General features: G+C 44.5%; 1 protein-coding gene across 3 annotated transcripts in view; it reads left to right on the top strand.

Annotated features, from left to right (window-relative positions):
• LOC309355683 (uncharacterized protein) overlaps positions 1-11397 on the top strand; it is a 282572-nt gene extending 271175 nt beyond the window's left edge. For all 3 annotated transcript variants that reach the window (XM_081886700.1, XM_081886702.1, XM_081886701.1), the window contains 9 exons: positions 1759-2055; positions 2464-2790; positions 3460-3789; positions 5091-5426; positions 5955-6263; positions 6985-7308; positions 7743-8057; positions 8533-8702; positions 9549-11397. In XM_081886700.1, coding sequence (XP_081742826.1) covers positions 1759-2055; positions 2464-2790; positions 3460-3789; positions 5091-5426; positions 5955-6263; positions 6985-7308; positions 7743-8057; positions 8533-8702; positions 9549-9557 — 2417 coding nt within the window. In that variant the 3' untranslated portion in view covers positions 9558-11397. The remainder of the gene's footprint in view (positions 1-1758; positions 2056-2463; positions 2791-3459; positions 3790-5090; positions 5427-5954; positions 6264-6984; positions 7309-7742; positions 8058-8532; positions 8703-9548) is intronic.
• The last annotated feature ends 7473 nt before the right edge of the window (positions 11398-18870 follow it).

The following is an 18870-nucleotide window of genomic DNA, read 5'->3' as shown; positions in this document are numbered from 1 at the left end:
CTATTCAGCAATACAGGAAGAAGCAACTGTGCCTTGATTCAGAGAAGAGTAGATGGAGAACACTGAAGACATAGGAAAGAGGAGAATCAACACTGAGCCACTGTATTCCCTTCAACAGGGCCAAGAGTGCTTGTATGCCCTTAATTTGCAGTGGTTGCAGCTACAAATAATAGAATCATTGATTAGAGTTGGAAGGGACCCTGAGGATCATTTAGTCCAACCCCTGCATGCAGGAATATGCAGCTGTCTCTTACAGGGATCAAACCTGCGACCTTTGTATTATTAGCACCACATTCTAACCAACTGAGCTATCTGAATATTTCTGTGAGGAGGGGGCAGTGGCGGAGGAAGCCTCTCTGACACCAGGGGCGGTGTGAACTGCCTATAAGGGTGGGGCGGACTGCCCATTGGGAGGAACGGGACGACGAGCACAGCGCCCACCGGGAGGGACGGGGTGGGGCGTGTCGCAGCCATTCCCACCCCCTCTGTTTTTGCCCACCTGCCTGCTTCCCATCCTCTCTCCTGCCTGCCTGCCTGCCTGCCTGCCTGCCTGCCTCCTCCAGACGGGAGCACAGGGTAACGGCGCGCTGCCCCCGCGACTCCCAACCCAGGGTGCAGGGCGATCACGCAATCGGCCCACATGGCCAGGTCAGGGGGCACACTCCACCACCGTGGCCGGGCCAGAAGGCACGATTCGGTGTGGCGGTCTGCGCCGGGGGGGGGGCACAATCTGGCGCGGTGGCACAGCTGGGGGACGCGATCCAGCCCAGCCAGGATTTTGTCACCCCTGTCAGGGATGGCACCTGGGGAGCCCCACCCCCACCTTGCTCCGCCTCTGGGAGGGGGTGCACGAGTAACAAGGACCAAAGCATAGACTAACAGTGGGATGGTAATCCACTTGGACCAGGGCAAAGGATCACATACCAAGAGTACACATTCACAGGATGCAACCTAATATACAATGAACTTGAAGTCAGGATGTAACTAAGCCTTGGTTAGATATCTCCTGAAATCTCACTCATGGTGCAAAGCTTAACCCTAAAGCCCGTGCAGGTAGATGTGGTGTGCAGCACTCTCAGCAAAACCTCACAGCATATTTCCAGGCATATTCATTGTGCAAATGTTTCTGGTGATGACTTGCATGTGCAAGACAGCTATCAAAAAACACCACAGGCAGAGCATTCTTACCACCTCGCCTCACTTCTCTGCTTTTCAATGAGGAGAGGTTTACACATTCACCTGAGAAAAACTTGGCGCATCTGTGGATCAGAGTTCAGGCTTTGGTGAGTCTCTCCAAACTGTTGATACCAGAGAGAATTGTCTTGTCCTCTGAACTCTGCACACAGGCAGGAGAACCTTTAGGCGTAAGCAGTTGTGACGACAATATATCCTCATTCAACACAACTCTTAACTTCATTGACCTAAGGACCTCTGCTCTGCACCTAGCATTGCTGGGTTCACCCAACTGATGCTTGACCCCCTGCCACACTTTCTGCGCATGCTCAAAATTCAGTTCTGTCAGCTTCCCCCACCTATCACACAACAACACTTCTACCGCCTATGCCAGGAATTCACACAAGGTCCTGTTTGCTGTTCCACTTTGTTTCACTCATGAAGAATTTCTTCATTTCTTTCGCTTATGCTCCTGAGGACTTCCCTTTTTCTTAATACAGGTAATTTGATGTCTTCCTAACCCACCCTACAATGCTACTCTTTCCCATTTTATGATGGCTACTTATAACAGAAGTTTCTTCACAGACCAGCTTCAAGCACCTACTGTTGAACTCCTGCAGTCAATAGACCAAGAAAATAAAACCATCACGCTGAAGTGCATCGCATCTAACTACAGACCCCCAAATGTGAGCATCGAGTGGAAGGCTGGTCCACAAAACAAGAAAGTAACATTTGTGGAACAAAAGATGGCGGACGGGACATACAGTTCCAGCAACCAGTTGGAAATGCCCATCTCTCAATGGCAAGAAGTGGAGATCAACACATGTGAGGTGGTGCATGAGGCAACAAATACAAAGGTGGTCAGGAACATCTCAAGAAAAGGTAATGTTGAACAATAAACCACACAACAAATTGCCAGAATTTCTGGGCTGAATCCCTCAGTTAGACAATGAAAATTAAGCGTTGCCACTTAAGTCAGGCCTAGTTAGCCACCCATTATCAGAGCAGCCAATGAGTTTTCTGGAGTTGGATAGAAATTAAGAGACAAAGTTCTTTTGCTTGGGACAGCAGGTCTGATGGCTGAACCATGGACAGAAGCAATAGTGGAAAAATTGAGATACAAAGCTGAATATGGGAGAGGCAAAGCAGGAAGAAAAAGAATATAGTTAGGACATACTATTCCCAAACGACTGATGGTTTTATTCCAGCATCACTGGTGTTATTTTGAAGAATCCAACGCTCACCACAGTCTTACAAAATAGATTTGCCATTCCCTCTCTTTCTCTTCAGACTGGATTGTGCCGACAGCTCTCTCATTGACTCTCAGCACTGACCCACTCTGTCCCAGCACAGGACTGGGGAACAGTGGTAACATCACTTTAGTCTGCTCCATCTATGGCAACTCCCTAGATAACATCCAAGTCATCTGGGAGGCCAGTGGGAAGGCTCAAGAGGCCCCCAAGCCTGCAAACCTTCTGAAGAATGCTGGCCAGTTTTATACCAGGAGCAACTTGGTTGTGCCCCTGAAGGAATGGAACATGCTACAGAAGTATACCTGCAAGGCAAGGCAACCTGGTACAAGTAGCATCCAGACAAGCAGCATCAGCAAGTGCACAGGTGATTTTCCAAGCCTACTGCAGAATCTCTCTCTCTCTCTCTCTCTCTCTCTCACACACACACACACACACACACTTTCTCCCTCTCTTGCTCTCCTTGGTCCATTTCACTCCCCAGAGAGAAAATTCACTCATTTGCTCTACTGTCCTGCTCTCCTACATTTCCCCTGGTTCCTGTCAGATCTAAGGCAAACAGACAGCCAGGCAATCAGGTGTCATCAGTAGACAATCCCAGCCTGCACTACAATAGTGTGTTGGGCATAGAATGTATAAATCACATTTCTGAGGACTTGACTAATATAGGCCATCTGATGGGGAAATGATTGGCTTCACCAGATAGGGCTGCCGTATTTCAAAAAGTGAAAATCAGAGACAAAAATTGTTGATTTTTTTTTTTTGTTTTGCCCAAAGTTGTTGAGCATTTTCGCCGAAAACAACACTGCTTCCAACTGCAGTATTCTGGCTATGTCTGGGAAATTCCAGGCATATGGCAACCCTACACCATGGGGAATTTGGTGCAGTTTCCGAATGTGTTGTTGAAAAAGTTGGGACCTCCCTTCACCCCTCAGCTCCTCTTCTCCTCACAGTGCCCCATTTATCTCTATCTTCCTGCCAAGTGCTTTACTCTGACCATCATAAAAATCCATCTTTGTCTTTTGTTCCCCTCTAGCATGTAAAGGGAGCATCCCACCTCCCAGTCTCTACCTCCTGAAGCCACCTCTTGAGAAACTACTAACCCAAAGTAAAGCTCTCTTTATTTGCCTTGTTGTGGGATACGAACTGGACCATGCCATGCTCACCTGGATGGTGAATGGCATAAACTACACCAAGACTGCCGAAACAGCAAACATCACAAGCCACACAAACCTCACCCAGAGCTTACAAAGCCAGTTGACCATCGCCAGAGAGGCCTGGGATTCTGGAAATGCAATCCAGTGCCTAATTTCTCATCCCTGCTCATTCTTCCCAGACATGAAGCAGACCATCCAAAAAAACAAAGGTGAGAGAAGATATGGAAGAAATGTGTGATAAGTGAACAACTACTGGTTGTGAAAATAGCATCTGATAACTCCAAAGGAAATAGTATTCTGCATACCAATAGATGGATAGAGGAAAATGTATGTGGTGCCTGTCCCTCATCACTCAACCATCAGAGACTAGGCCTCGAATTTATGAGAAAGTAATGGGGCTTCAGATGGACATAGATCTCAAAGTTTAGCATGAAAATTAAATACAGTCTTCAGTATATCAATACAGTGGTACCTTGGTTCTCAAACTTAATCCGTTCCGGAAGTCCGTTCAAAAACCAAAGCATTCAAAAACCAAGGTGCGCTTTCCCATAGAAAGTAATTCAAAGACGATTAATCCATTCCAGGCTTTCAAAAACAACCCCTAAAACAGCAATTTAACACGAATTTTACTATCTAATAAGGCCATTGCTCCATAAAATGAAAGCAATAATCAATGTACTGTACTATAAAATAAATAAAACAGTATTGCAGATGATAAAAATTGAAATTATTTTTTTTCTTACTTGCACTGATGATAGTCATTGTTGGGGGGGGGGCTTTTATCCATTTCTGCAGTCACACTATCAATCAATCAGTAGCTGAGCTGGGTTTCACACAGTCACAAAAACAAATTAACCGAAAAAGCCTCAAAAACAAAAACGCTAAATAAATAGCAAAAACAAAATCACCAAATATAAGCTCCAAATGTCACTTCAGAACACTGCAATTACAATGGGGCGACTCAAATTAGCAGCGCAACAGCAAAACGGAAAGAGAAGACTTGAATTACAATGGGGGATGCAAATTAGCAGTGGAACAGTAAAAATGGAAGCTCAGGACTCAAAACACAGCATGTTCAGCTTCCGAAGCAAAGTTCACAAACCGGAACACCTATTTATGGGTTTGCAGCATTCAATTTCCAAGTTGTTCATTGTTGCAATTACAATGGGGAGGGCGCAAATTAGCAGCGCAACAGGAAAATGGAAAGGGAAGACTTGAATTACAACGGGGGGCACAAATTAGCAAGCACAACAGTAAAAATGGGAGCTCAGGACTCAAAACAGAGCACGTTCGGCTTCCGAAGCAAAGATCGCAAACCAGAACACCTATTTCCAGGTTTTCCGCATTCGATTTCCAAGTTGTTCATGAACTAAGCTGTTCGAAAACCGAGGTACCACTGTAGTGTGATTCGCTATTCCCCACCACCACCAACATAGTGCTCTCTCTTCGTGTGTCATCTAATTGAATATCAACCTTGTCAGCATTTCTGTTTTCATCCCCTTCCATATAGATTCCAACCATGTTAAAGCTCCATCTTTCAACTTGGTCATTCTATCGCCAAGACAATTCATACAACCTACATCCCAAGCTGTAGCTTGGTTGGCTTGTGAGGTCTCTGGATTCTCCCCAGCTGAAATATTCATCAGGTGGAAGAAGAATGACACAGACATTGATGTCTCTGAATATATCACAGGGCCTCCAACAGCCCAAGCTGGAAGCCCCACTTTTACCATCCAAAGCATTCTGAAAGTCCCAGCATCTGAGTGGAGAAGCAGAGCCCTCTATTCCTGCATTGTGGGGCATGAGTCCTTAACTCTTATGAAGAATGCCAGTGAGCATTTGTATGGTAAGTCTGGGTGCTGGAGAATGCTTCACTAGCCAATGAAAGAAGAAGGCTTAACCTTGCACAGAAGAAATTGTTGTGTGGGTCACTGCCACTAAAAAAGAGAGTGGAAGAATTGCTGAGCAGCAATTCTCACAACAATGAAGGTTAGTTCATACATGCATGAACTCAATGATCACAACTCAACATTCAGATGAACACTAAACTTCCTCCGTCAAAAAGCAGCACTTCTCTGCTGACTTCGGAGGTAAGATAGCTCTGTCTGTGGTGTTTTATGGCAGAAATGTGGAGTTTGCAGCAGTCATCAGGTGCTGAACATGTATGTGTGTGTTCATCACTTGGAAACAAGCCTCCATAAGTTGCTTCCACTGAAATCATTGGGAAGAGGAGCTTCACTTCTAAGGAAATGTGTGTACTTCTCAGTGTTCAAACTCAGTGTTCATTAATCAGGCACTTGAACAGACAGGGAACTCTGCTCTCTATCCATGCATGTTCTGTTTTGCAACCAAAAGGTCAACCCTTTCATTTCAGATTTTCTGCAACCAGCTCCCCCGCAGGTGACAACATTCCACACCTCGGAAGATGGGGGAAGCCAGAAACTTGTTTGCTTTGCTACCGACTTCTATCCCAAAAATATAGACATTGAATGGGCCACCAAAGGACACAGGCTCAGCTGCAGTACTAATTCCTCAGCTCTGGTCTCACTTGGTAATGGGAAGTTCCAGAAGACCTGCAGTTGGGTACTCAGCGGAGAAGAGTGGAGAGAGCCAGAAATCTATACATGCACTGTGAATCACAGCTCAACCAACACCATGATTAAGAAGGACTTGCATTATTCTGGTAAGTCATAATATACAGGTAAACCACATTGAAAATATAAGGAACTCAATCCTAATGGGAAACAGAGTGGCTCTGCAGAGTGCTTAGCCCTTACCACTAAGTAGCCACAATTATCATTATTCATACAAGCTCCTAAGATGTCATAGGGAATCGGAGGGCAGAAAGCAAGTTTAAGATACCACTTTTTTATTCTATGCCTTTAACAACTGCATACTAGCTAGAGATAAATGGAAAGATCAGCAGTTTGCTGATAGTTGTGGCAATTGATTTGATGATCAATTGTGTGCACAGAATAGGGGGTAGTGATGGGTTGATTGGGGGATGAAGTAGATGTTTGAGGAACGTGGTAACAACATGCTCAGAGCACTTGACTATATTTCTGAATGTCAAGTCCCTGTTTCCACCCAAAGATGGTAGAATCAGTTGGACATAATGCTGGGCCACATATTTCTCTCTCTCTCTCTCTCTCTTGAGCTGGTTTCACAAACATACACTTTGTCATTTCCATCTCAAACTGGAAGATTCTTCCATTTTATATAGAACTGGTTATAGCATCCAAATCATAAACTTCTTTTGCTTAAGACTCATGGGCTAGTCCAACACAGGGTTCTCTCGTGGTTGGATTAGTAATTACAATAGGACACCTTAAACCAACAGATAGGGTGATTTCTGAAGAGCACATCTCAAACCCGTTCAATCTGATGATTATTTGTTTTTGAAGGAATGGCCCCACTTCTTAACAAGACAGCTATCAAAGTGCAGCCACCACCCTTTGAAGATCTCTTTATAAACAAAAGTGCCGTTCTGACATGCATGATGCCCCTTGCAAATGCAACCATCAACTCAACAGTCAGTTGGACAATGGATGGAGAACCTGCCGACACAAAAGCTGTGACTACCACATTCTTGAACGAAACTAACAGCACTTCTTGGATCTACGGACAACTGCGCGTGAATCTGACTGAATGGAAAACCACTGTGAAGTTCACCTGTAGCATCCAAAATGGCCTAGGAGAAACCAAGCAACACTTTGAGCGAAGGAATGGTGAGGACTTACAAAAAGGGTGGGCAGGAGCATATGAGACACTGAGAGCAAAACAGAGTGATTCAGGAACACACCAAAGTTACTGGAGATTGAGTCAAAGTACTAACCCATTTTGCTCAATATGCTAATTCAGACTGCAGCCAACACAAAATAATATTAAGCTAACACAGCCATCCATCACCTACATTTAAAGCCACCTGAGCACAGGATTGAAGTTACTAATCTTAAAAATTTGTATACGCAATGAAGTTTTACCTCTTTTATGCCAGTTTCATTTTCATGATTTCCACAAGAGAGCCACCTCAGTTGTAACAACAACAAATATCATTCCAATGGTTTTCTGGGGAAAGTGAAAGACTGATAAACAGGGTAAATTTCAAATATGTCCTTAGTAGTTTCTTCCAACATTTTTTGTTTCCCTTTTTTTAACACAGGCACAATGAAGCCCCCAAAAGTCTATCTCCAGCAACAGTCCTCCAATGATGACTTAAATGTAACCTTATTCTGCGTGGTCAGAGACTTCTACCCAGGAGAGATCTTTGTGAAGTGGGAAGAGGAGAAAAAAAGAATGTCACTGAAGGGTTATGATGCTCATGGTCTGAAATGTGACCATGAAAAACAAAGATGTTCCTTAGTGAGCATACTTGAAGTCCCCACAAGCAAGTGGCTGACAGGAGTCTCTTACGCATGCCTTGTAGCACACGTCTCCTCTGAAAACATCACAATCAGAAGAACCAATTCCCTTTCTGGTAAAATACATCTTATCTGCACCTTACCACCAGATAAATTCACTTCATTGCAAAGACAATGCAATTTCCTTGACATCTTGATTTGGCCTGCTTGCTGTCTTCACATCCCACTAGATGGGATGTCCATTCTGTTATATCACACAATGTTAATGTATCCTGCAGTTCTATATTAAAGTAATAATCAATGAGGTGTTTCTTTCTTTCTTCTTCAGTTGCATCTTGTGCCCCGATCCAATAACCAGATATAGCTTTTGCACAAAATTCACACTGTATGCTGATCCTCTAAAGATGCCCTAGGAACACTGTTGGTCTTTGTGGGGTCTATATTCAAAAAAGAGAAACCAACATGCCTTCAACGCACCTTTGTCTCTTATTTGTTTCATCATATATTTGCTGCTGTACTTTGTTCTTGCTTTTCCGAAGACTTTCTCCTCCATCTGTTCTCCAAGGAGTAACCATATCATCTCACCTGCAGATTCCTGGGACTGTGCCATCATGGGTGCTGCTCTGTGCGATATCCGCAACGAAAACGAAGATGAGTACAGTGAACTCGAGGAGGCCAACAGCGTCTGGAACAAAGTTTCCACTTTCATGGTCCTCTTCACTGTTGCAATCTTCTATGGGGGACTTGTCACTTTCATCAAGGTAAAAAGGGAACGAGCTAGAGCAACGTTTCCCAAACTTGTGTCTCCAGCTGTTGTTGGACTACAACTCCCATCATCCCTAGCTAGCAGGACCAGTGGTCAGGAATGATGAGAATTGTAGTCCAAAAACAGCTGGAGACTCAGGTTTGGAAAACCCTGGGCTAGAGTCAAACCTTGGAAGCACCACACAAATGTAGAAGGCACTGGCCAGTGTGGTGTAGTGGTTAAGAGCGGTAGTCTCGTAATCTGGGGAACCGGGTTCGCGTCTCCGCTCCTCCACCTGCAGCTGCTGGGTGACCTTGGGCCAGTCACACTTCTTTGAAGTCTCTCAGCCCCACTCACCTCACAGAGTGTTTGTTGTGGGGGAGGAAGGGAAAGGAGAATGTTAGCCGCTTTGAGACTCCTTAAAGGGAGTGAAAGGCGGGATATCAAATCCAAACTCCTCCTCCTCCTCCTCCTCCTCCTCCTCCTCCTCCTCTTCTTCTTCTTCTTCTTCTTCTTCTTCTCACCCAACAATTAATTGTGGACACCATCTCTCACGGTCCTAAATCATTTTGTGTGTGTACATTTGACAAATGTTATTAAGTGTGAGCAAGTGAGGACAAACTTGCATTTGCAGACCTGTGTTTACATGGATATGCACATCTACCTACTTGTTTGACTACTTAGTGCTGATAGAATGTCCTCTGCCTGTCACAAAATGGACATGAGATCAATTGGCTTCTAACTCGCTGTTCCCCAGCAACAGCAGAACCAATGTCCTAGGTGTCCTGTTCTCATCCCCAAATCATTCAGATAAACATGCATGGATTGTTTAATCTTCTCCCCACCTCTTCTGTTTCCACAGGTGAAGTAACCTTCCTCCTTATCTCACGATGAAGAATATGCAGAATAAGACCCTGCTTTTTCTCTCCATTATATAGTTCTCTCAGTCTTTTTCCATTATAATTTTTGTCTGCTACAATACAACAAAGCATTAATGTCAGAAAACATTAACTTCAGTGTTACTTTGTTTGCTTTGCCATCTTTTGCAATAATCGATACAGCCAACTTTGCTTCAAAAAGATGGTTAACAGGTCACTGAGGAAAGCGACCTCAACTTTACATGAACATTATCACAAATAGTAAATAACTTTCTGTATCAATATTGCAAGTGCAACAAACAGCAATTTTGCCAGTGCCAACAATATGGAGCTCAACAATCGTGAAAGAAATAAACAACAAAGAATAGCATATCAACCATCCATGAGTAATAAAATGAATGATTTATCTTTTCCTTCCAACTATAGCAACTGACGGGTTGCAGAAAACTTGGATCTGAGCAGGAGCCATCCAAACTGGTGAAAAGCTCCAAAGCTATTTCGTTGCTCTACACTTTGTATTAATTTCCTCCAAATCCTGAGCCATTATTTCCGCAGCGGCAGTTTCTAGAAGCCATATTGCCATATTGATATGTTGCCAATTTGCAGCCCAGAGAGCAAGCGTTTAGTCTTAAGTGTACTGATAAAAGTAGAAGATGAGTAGCTGTTTTTGCTTTCCAAATTTAAGTCCTTTTGTCCACATTTTCCCCTTACTTGCAACAGAGGACTCCATTATTTGCCCTCCTATAGACAAACAGAAAATGTGTACAAAATGACTGTGATCAAAAGGGGTCAGAACTGATACAACCAATAAAGGCCCCTTCCTTTATCACCATGTTTAAAGAGAGGAGCCTGATAAGCAAAGAGTTTTTCATGGGTGGCAGCAAGCACACACCCTTTCCAAGGCTATTGATTTCTACTGGAGAGAGTTCTGGGCATGTTTAAATCTCCAGAAGTCAAATCAATGAAGATTAAAAGTTCTCAGCTTTTTATCATTCCCACTTGGCTTGCATAGTGCAAAATATCAGCCAAAGTTTCCCTGTGTTGTGTTGAATTACTTTTCATGGTTGCATTAGTTTCGTGTTTGAGAAGTGTTGAAACTTTATCCTGTCACATTTGCATTACATTGTCCTCTGCTCCTGGACCACAAAGCAGCAACAATTATAACTTGAGTTTTCCTAGGATCACAGTCCAGCTAAAAAAGAGATTTGTCACTGCTGTTGATCAGCCATTTGGTGCTAATCAGCTGCTTAGCATGGTCATAGCTAACTGTATGAACCACTTTGCATTAGCAAACTGATTGGACAGATAATCTGGCTCAAGTTTTCAGTGCTATTCAGCTGTTAAAGCTCACAGCACTAAATGGTTGCTTTCTTGAACTATGATTGTTCAGCGGGTAGATGCTGTCTCTTATTAACCAAGGTGTATATCTGGTGCATATGTTATCAGAGTTGTCGTACACATCAGCCGTGTTTGACTGTAGCTTACTAAACTGCCAGCACTGTGCAGCCATCACGTTATCAGACTACCACCCTCCCGTATCGTTTTCCGTAATGTGTTACTATAATCTGCATAAAAGCAATGCATTGTATTGTATTCTATTGCACTGTACCAATTTGCATTGATTTATAGAATGAACCTAAGGATGCACAATATAAACATTATAGTATAACATCCTTGTGTTTGGTGGTGAGTTTGTCTATATTAATTTCTGTCCTCATATTGCTTCTGATTGTAATAATTTTGCCTTGTATGCTATTGCCCCCCATTGTATAAGTCTTCATTCAATTTAGACATATCAAAACTCAGCTGCTACATAAACTTTTATTAACCATGCATTGTTGTCGATTCTCAGTCTTCTTCAAAGCACTGGACACACCCATTGGGACACAAATGCCTCTTTTCAGGGATTCTCCTAAAACAAGGATGGGGAATCTTTTTCACACTGAGGGCCACATTCCATTCTGGGCAACCTTTCAAGGGCCACATGTTAGTGGTGGGCAGGGCCAGAGGCAAAAGAACAACAAATGAAAATGTTACCTATGTACAGTAGACTAGCTTCTACGCATACTCACACACCTGCCTTTATTCTCCATCTGAGCAACCAAGAGATCAAGGCACATTCGAGGTAGGCAAAAACAGTCCAAGAGAGTGCAAAGCAGTGAAGGGGGTGGCCTGGGGAGGAGGTGGTGCTTGGGAGGGAGGGTGGTGTAGGGAGAGTTCAGAGGGCCAAGCAGAAACGCTTGGAGGGCCACATTCAGAACCCAGGTCTGAAGCTTCCCAACTCCAGCCTAAAATGTGTCTACTGTGTGTAACTCACAATGGACTAGTGGTTAACTTTTAACATACCAGAGCTGCATGCCACTCCAATCTTTGAGTGGTGCAAGATTCCAGGGGTTCATCCTTCCTTTAAGGAATGAGGAACAGTGGAGACTGTGGTATTTTTACAATATGTGGTTTAATAATAATGATGATGATAATAATAATAATTATTTTTTATTTGTACCCTGCCCATCAGATTGGGTTCCTCCAGCCACTTTGGGCTACTTCCAGCAAATATAAAAACATAATAAAACCTTAAACCTTAAAAAAGCTTCGCTATACAGGGCTGCCTTCATATGTTTCCAAAATCTCCTTAACATCTGATGGGCATTCCACAGGTTGGGTGCTGCTACCAAGAAGGCCCTTACACACATATACAACCTGAGCCTACAATGGAAGGGTACACAGCATTGGCACTTCAAGAGGGTCTTGCTTCTCCCAAACTACAACTGTAGATTCCAAAAAGAAACCAACCATTGCACTCTAAGCCTCTCTCCAACTTGCCGCTTTTACCAGACTGCAACCTTTTTTCTCTACGTCACACCCCAGCCGACTGTAAATACTCTACCTCAGGGAAGTTCCCAACAAAAAAAAATCAATATAAAAACCACAAAAGTCATCATAAAAATAAGAACAAAAACAAACACAGTTAAATGGGCATCACATGTCAATCAACCAAAGGCCTGGTTGAAGAGGAATGTTTTTTGCCTGGCGCCAAAATGTGTATAATGAAGGCATCTCGTGTTGCAACCCTCCAAGCCTCTTGTGGAGGAGGCACCCAATTCAAGGCCTCAGAGGATGACCTCAGGGTCTGGTTAGGTTCATATGGAGAGAGGCAGTCCTTGAGGTATTGCGGCCCTGAGCCCTAGACTTGTGCCTAGGGACCAAGTGAATCCACCTCATTTATCCTTCAGAGTACCACATACAGCCTTTTCCAAGGCTTATCTAGTTTCAGGCTCCTGTCCCTTTTTCCTTTTGGGTTGTAAAACCTTACAAGGTTTCACAAAGTTTAACTCAAAGCAGCACAAGTTCAGGGTCATTGTGAGAAATGAAACGTATGGTGAGATCCAGCGACCTAATGCTGCTTAGAGTGCTGGTCTAGAATACATACATAAACGTATATGTATATGTCTATGTATATGTATGGAGGGAGCTGGGGTCCGTAGAGGCGTCAGATGAAAAGTGGGAAGGACTCCTGCATACACAACAAGAGGAAATAATTGCAACAGGTACAACCTGCATGAAATTTCCACAACTATCCTCTCTCCTACACAACCTTTAGTGGTTCAGGTGCCCTGCACTTTTTCTTGCCTGGCCACCATATTCATGAGATATCTTTACAGGACCTTGCAGCTGCCTCAGGATACCAGGTACCGACACCAAGAGAATCTACATGGTGCCTTCCAAATCTTGTTGGGCTACAATTCCCACCATCTCCTGGTCATTGGTGATGCTGTCTGGTGCTGATGGGAGTCAATGACATCTGGAGGGCTACCCTTGCTGTAGACATTGCCAACACTGGAGCGGCTTCAGAACTTGCCTCCAACCCTGGTTTACACTCTCATTACTGAGGATTGGGGGGTGGGGGGCAGTGGCTGGCTCTGTCAGTCTATACACTGTAGGCAAAGGCATGACATTCTGCCCCATCCCAGTTTGAGTTTCCTCTGGTAGATATGCTCAATTCATAGAGCGTGTGGCTCGTACAAAATCAGCAAAACCTGGTTGTTTTGGCGCTGAGAAACCCACCATTTGTTATCTGAAGTTGACTCAGAACACATCAATGTGAGTTTCTATTCAAAGCCCCACACATCATATCTGTCCATCCCCTTCTGACCACCAGCACTCGCCTTGGGCTCAAAGCGGAAACACCAGTTCACCTCTGTTGGTGAAAACAGGTTGCATCTGTTCTCAGGATGACTCATCAAAATGTCAATGTGGGCCTTTCAGTCTTACCTATATTGCAATCAACAACAAACCATCAGGAGGGATATTCATGCCATGGTTTTCAGCCTCACTGCACTTCATCCACACCTTCCTACCCTGAAAAACAATGTGCAATAGATTAGAACTGGAAGGAATCTATCAAACATAACATGAATCAAATGTGGGAGGGATATTTTAACTGCTTTGCAGAAAGAAAAATAGTAACCTCTCACCAGCACAATGACCATATGGTTAAGGTGCCATCCCCAGGCCCCATAAATTGTACATGTGTCTCCCCCCCCCCCAGCAGTAGTCCTGCTACTCAAATGGCAGCCCGAGACAGGAAAGTTCAGCAAATGAAGCTCCTTCCACCATTTTTTATCCATGCCAGGACAAGCTTCACCTGCTAAATTTCTGCATATCATGTAGCTATGAAAGAAGTCCTAATACAGCTGAAATCTTGGAACTCACCATGCCCCCCCCCCACCAATTTGCTGTCTCACACAGAGCCCCCTCTCCTTTGCTTTCTTAATGGACCATCACCCAGGTGATTGCCTCAACACAGTTAGATAGCCTGGCTTATATTTTAACACTTGCTATTATAGGTGCCTGGCACCCACAAACTCAAAACAATATAAATTTGCCCTCCACAAGGCGGTGAAGTGTTTGTTCAAAGTGAAGCTACTGTTGGTGTGAGCAACTTGGCCCCAAAGCAACCTTGGAGGAAATTGCCCCCTCCCAGTTCTATGAAACAAAAAATGGGTGGCATTAGGTGGCACCGAAAGTGATATGGAAAGGGTCAATCACCAATAAATTCCAGACTTCTCAGGGTGAGGCCTATTTCCACATTCAGCTCAAAATTATCTGCTATGGAATACAGACCCTCCAAGTGTCCCTATTTTCCAGGGACGTCCCTGATTCAGAGAAGTCATCTCAGTTTCTGATTTGATCCCAGAATGCCCCACTTTTCCTTAGGATGTCCCTATTTTCATTGGAGGGTAGGGAGTTATCTGACCCCTGAGCCATCTGAAGGCAATCCTGCATAGGGGATTTTAAGAAAAATGTTTTATTATCTTTTTATATATGTTGGAAGCTGCCCAAAGTGGCTGGGGCAACCCAGTAAGACGTGTGGGGTATAGATACTAAAATTATCATTATGGAATGGGATGTCCCTGTTTTCACTGGAGAAATGTTGGAGGGTATGGGAATAGTTGGTTTACCATTTATACTTATAAGGCTGTTGGCAGAAGGTAATAAATTATTATTTCTTTTTTAAATAAATAAATAAATAAATAAGGGGCAATATCTCTCTCTTTGTGTGGAAGGGGGCTGTTTTGCCAGATTAACCCTAACTCTGGAAATTTGATTAGTGAGAAACCCCAAAGTTTGAAAACAAGAAAACAAGGCAAGACAAATAAACTAGAAAAAGGGGAAGTTCTGTCTCGGCAACAGTTTCACGTGGCCACTTTTGGTTGCAAATTATAGCCCCCACCCCAGACATCACTCCACCACAACATGTTGTTTGTCTTTTTTCAGACCTTCATGTCAGCACCAAGGACATCTACCATCACTTTCCTTTTTTGGAGACAGTTTCCAAGAACATTAGGAGAAAACACTGAAGACTTCATAGAACTGAGATGACTTTCCAGGAGAAATGGACCATGCAAGGTCAACCTTTGATACGGTGAGTGAAAGGGGCCTACTCCCAGGCTTTGGGAAGATAGAAAGATAAGAAAAGACTCTTTCTAGGATCAGTCAACTATCATGGAAAGGATGTAGGTTGTAATAGGCTTGGGCATAAGTATTAGTATTTCCATTTGAATTCTGGTTTCTCATATTGATGGGCTGCCCAACTAATGCAGATTTTAACACTTGGTTACTGCCACCTCCCTGCTGAACTCAAGAGAGACTTAAACATCACAAAAACTCCCCAATAGCCACCTTAGGCCCATGTTCAGCTTGGAGCTGCTGCATGTGATATTTGCAGGACACTGGAAGGTAGCCTACCTGCAGTCCATCAGCCCAACACTTAGGCCAACTTTCCAGCTGACAGCTTAAGGGGGAGGAGTAAGGAGTAACTGGGCTGCCTACAAGTTGCTCAGATGAGCAGCTTGCTTCTCTGGGATATTTAATGTGAAATGTCGATTGATTCCAATTCTCACAATTTGCTATATATTCCTGGTATCAGTAACCTTTCTTCTCACCCTTCTGCTTTGACATGCACAGCAATGGGGATGCCCCTGGGAAGCCAGCATTCTATGGGGAGATGTGCAATGCCCCAACTGAATTATAGGTCTTGTGGCTGGAATACTGCATGTCCTCCACCATCCCTAAATTGTGACGAGAAGGAAGCTTCCTTAGTCAGCAGCACCCCTTTGAGAAGCAACACTGCAGGAGCTCAGCTGGGAGACGTGCAAGTCTTCTACATCCATTGCCCATTGAGGTATCTAGGGCCTCTAGGCAGGGCAAGGAAAGCTATTGGGACATCTCTTGACATCCAGTGCTCAGTTGGGGGTGGAGTATGCAAGAGCTGGGTGGCACTCTGATTCTTTGCAGCTTTGGAAATGTTAGGGAAAGCACCCAGAACCCCCTAGCTTCTCAGAATCTCATCAATCAGCTAGAACAGCATCAAGCCTTTCAGATAGCAGCAATAATCAGGAGTGCTCAGCTAGGCAAAAGAGGATTTGTGCTCCTTCAGCTACAGCTTTGGAAATAATAGGAGGGGGGACTCCTAGAGCCCACCTAGCTTCTCTGAAGCACACCACCTACTCGTGAGATACTAGCTCTTTCAGATCCATAGCAGCTATAGCTAGTCCAAGGAAGCAAGGTGACTCTTCTCTGAGCTGATGGAAGAAGTTCCCAGCATCCTCATAGCTTTTCTGTAGCTAACCTCTGAGCTGGGATAAATGCAAGCTACTTAGACTAGTGCAGAGGTAGAGGGAGCAGCCGGTGTCTTTCTGAAGCTCAGTGCTGAGCTCAGGAAGAGTGGGGTGGCTTCTGCTCAGCTATGCCTTTGGGAGCAATCATGGGGTAAGCTCCTAGGATCTCAGAAGCTCAGTGCTCAGCTGAGAAGCATGCAAGCCATTCAGATCTACAGCAGTTATACCTGAAGCAGGGGAGCAACTCTTTCCAATGGCCAGTGGTCAGCTGGGGGAAAGTTTGGCATCCTGTTGGGCTACAGGCTAGGAGTAACTTCTGGGAGCCTTCCACTCTCCTCCCTCTTTTTCTCCAAAGCTGGGATAAGGAAGCTTCCAAGTGTTGCACTCCAACCAACACACTACTAGGAAGACAAGAGGAATGCTAGGGATCTCAACCTTCCTTAAAATCAAGCTCTCGGCTTGGAGAGCTGTGTGGCTCCGGGCTTCAGTAAAGACAGAGATTGCAGAGGGAGCACCTGGACCTCCCTACAGCCTGCAATTTTACTGGCAGGTGTGCAGATCTGAGCTCAGTGGTAGCTTTCAGTAAACTTCTAAGGTAGCAACCAGCTTCTGCTCCTCCCCGCCATTAGTGTAAGTAGTGCTGTCCTTTCCATTAAGCCCAGTGAAGAGCACTAGGCTCTATTGTTTCTCTGAAGCAGTGTCCTTTACCCCTGGACCCCAGACAGCGACTCTCTGGGGTTTCAGCCCAGGAATATATTCCAACCCTATCTTGAGGTTCTGTGAGTTAAACATGAGATTTCTGTGTGCAAAGCAAAAGTTCCATCACTGACCTGGGCTATCCCTGCTCTACCACTGAGCTACCCCTGTACCCCAATGTACAACTGTTGATGGGTTTCTTAAGTGCTTTTCTGCTGACCAACTTGCAAGCCCCCTGGCTAATTGGGAGTCCTGGGAGGGAACATTGGAAGATGCTTCACCACTGAACTATGGGCCTTCCAGAAAGGGTCTCTGTGGGTCTCTGAAAGCCAGTGCTCCCCTTGAAGACTGGTGTGATAGTGCTCACTTTGGCAGCCCTTATACTAAAACTGGAATGATACGGGCGCAAGGATGGAAGACTGGTGTGATAGTCACTGATCAGGTTCAGGAATGGTAGGGGCTTCAAATTAACTCTGCCAGCTAAGGAGCAGCTTTAGGAAAACCTAGGCGCAAGCCACTGCCTTCCCTTACCCTTGTGGAAGGCCAGCATAGAGCAGATAGGTATGTCATAGAGTTGTAGAGTTGGAAAGGTCATCGAGTCATTTATATGCTTGCCTTATGTCCAGTTTCCAAGAGATCTCAGCTAGCCTCCCCAAACACTCCAGACTTCTCCATTTAGCTGAGAAGTATGAGAATGCTGATGAGCAACCAACACTCATTTAAAGGGTTTTAAGGTTCTATCTACCCTTGCTTTCTGCAAACCTCTGGGTGGTCGGGTTTGCACAACAGCACCAGAGCCTCTCATGTGAGTGTTATCTTTTGGAAGACTGGTGGGAGCCGCTGGTCTCAGCTGTAGACTCAGGTGTAAGTGATGCAGTTCTCAGAAAGCTGTGGAGATCTCTCTAGTGCAGTGATGGCCAAACTTGGCCCTCCAGCTGTTTTTGGACTACAACTCGCATCATCCATAGCTAACAGGACCAGTGGTCAAGGATGATGGGAATTGTAGTCCCAAAACAGCTGGAGGGCCAAGTTTGGCCATCACTGCTCTAGTGTTTCTGAAAGCAGCTGCTCAACACAGTGAGGGGCTTGATGGTGGGTTGCAACTTGCAGGTGTGTGAGGCACCCATAAAACTGCACTACTAGCATGCAAAGCAATAATAATAACAATAATAATAATAATAATAATAATAATAATAATAATAATAATAATAATAATAATACAGCTTGAGACTCTTAAATACTGTGTCCCAAGCTATTTAGGACTTTGCATGCTAGTAATGCAACTTTATGGGTGCCTCACATAGTAATGACCATTTGAGATCTATGATCAGCAGGGAAGGCCTGTTAGTGGCACTGCTGTGGGTGCTGCCTAGTTGGTACTGGCAGGGCCTTCTCGATGGTGGTTCCCTATTTGTAGAATGCCCTCCCTGGGGAAGTGCATCTGTCTCCCTCATTCAGGAGGGATTTAAAAATACTGCTTTTCATCCAG

This window comes from Podarcis melisellensis (assembly GCF_964234715.1).
Source record: "Podarcis melisellensis genome assembly, chromosome: 13".
Taxonomy (NCBI): Eukaryota; Metazoa; Chordata; class Lepidosauria; order Squamata; family Lacertidae; genus Podarcis; species Podarcis melisellensis.
The sequence above is the reverse complement of the archived record's forward strand: the minus strand, read 5'-3'. Positions and strand labels throughout refer to the sequence as shown.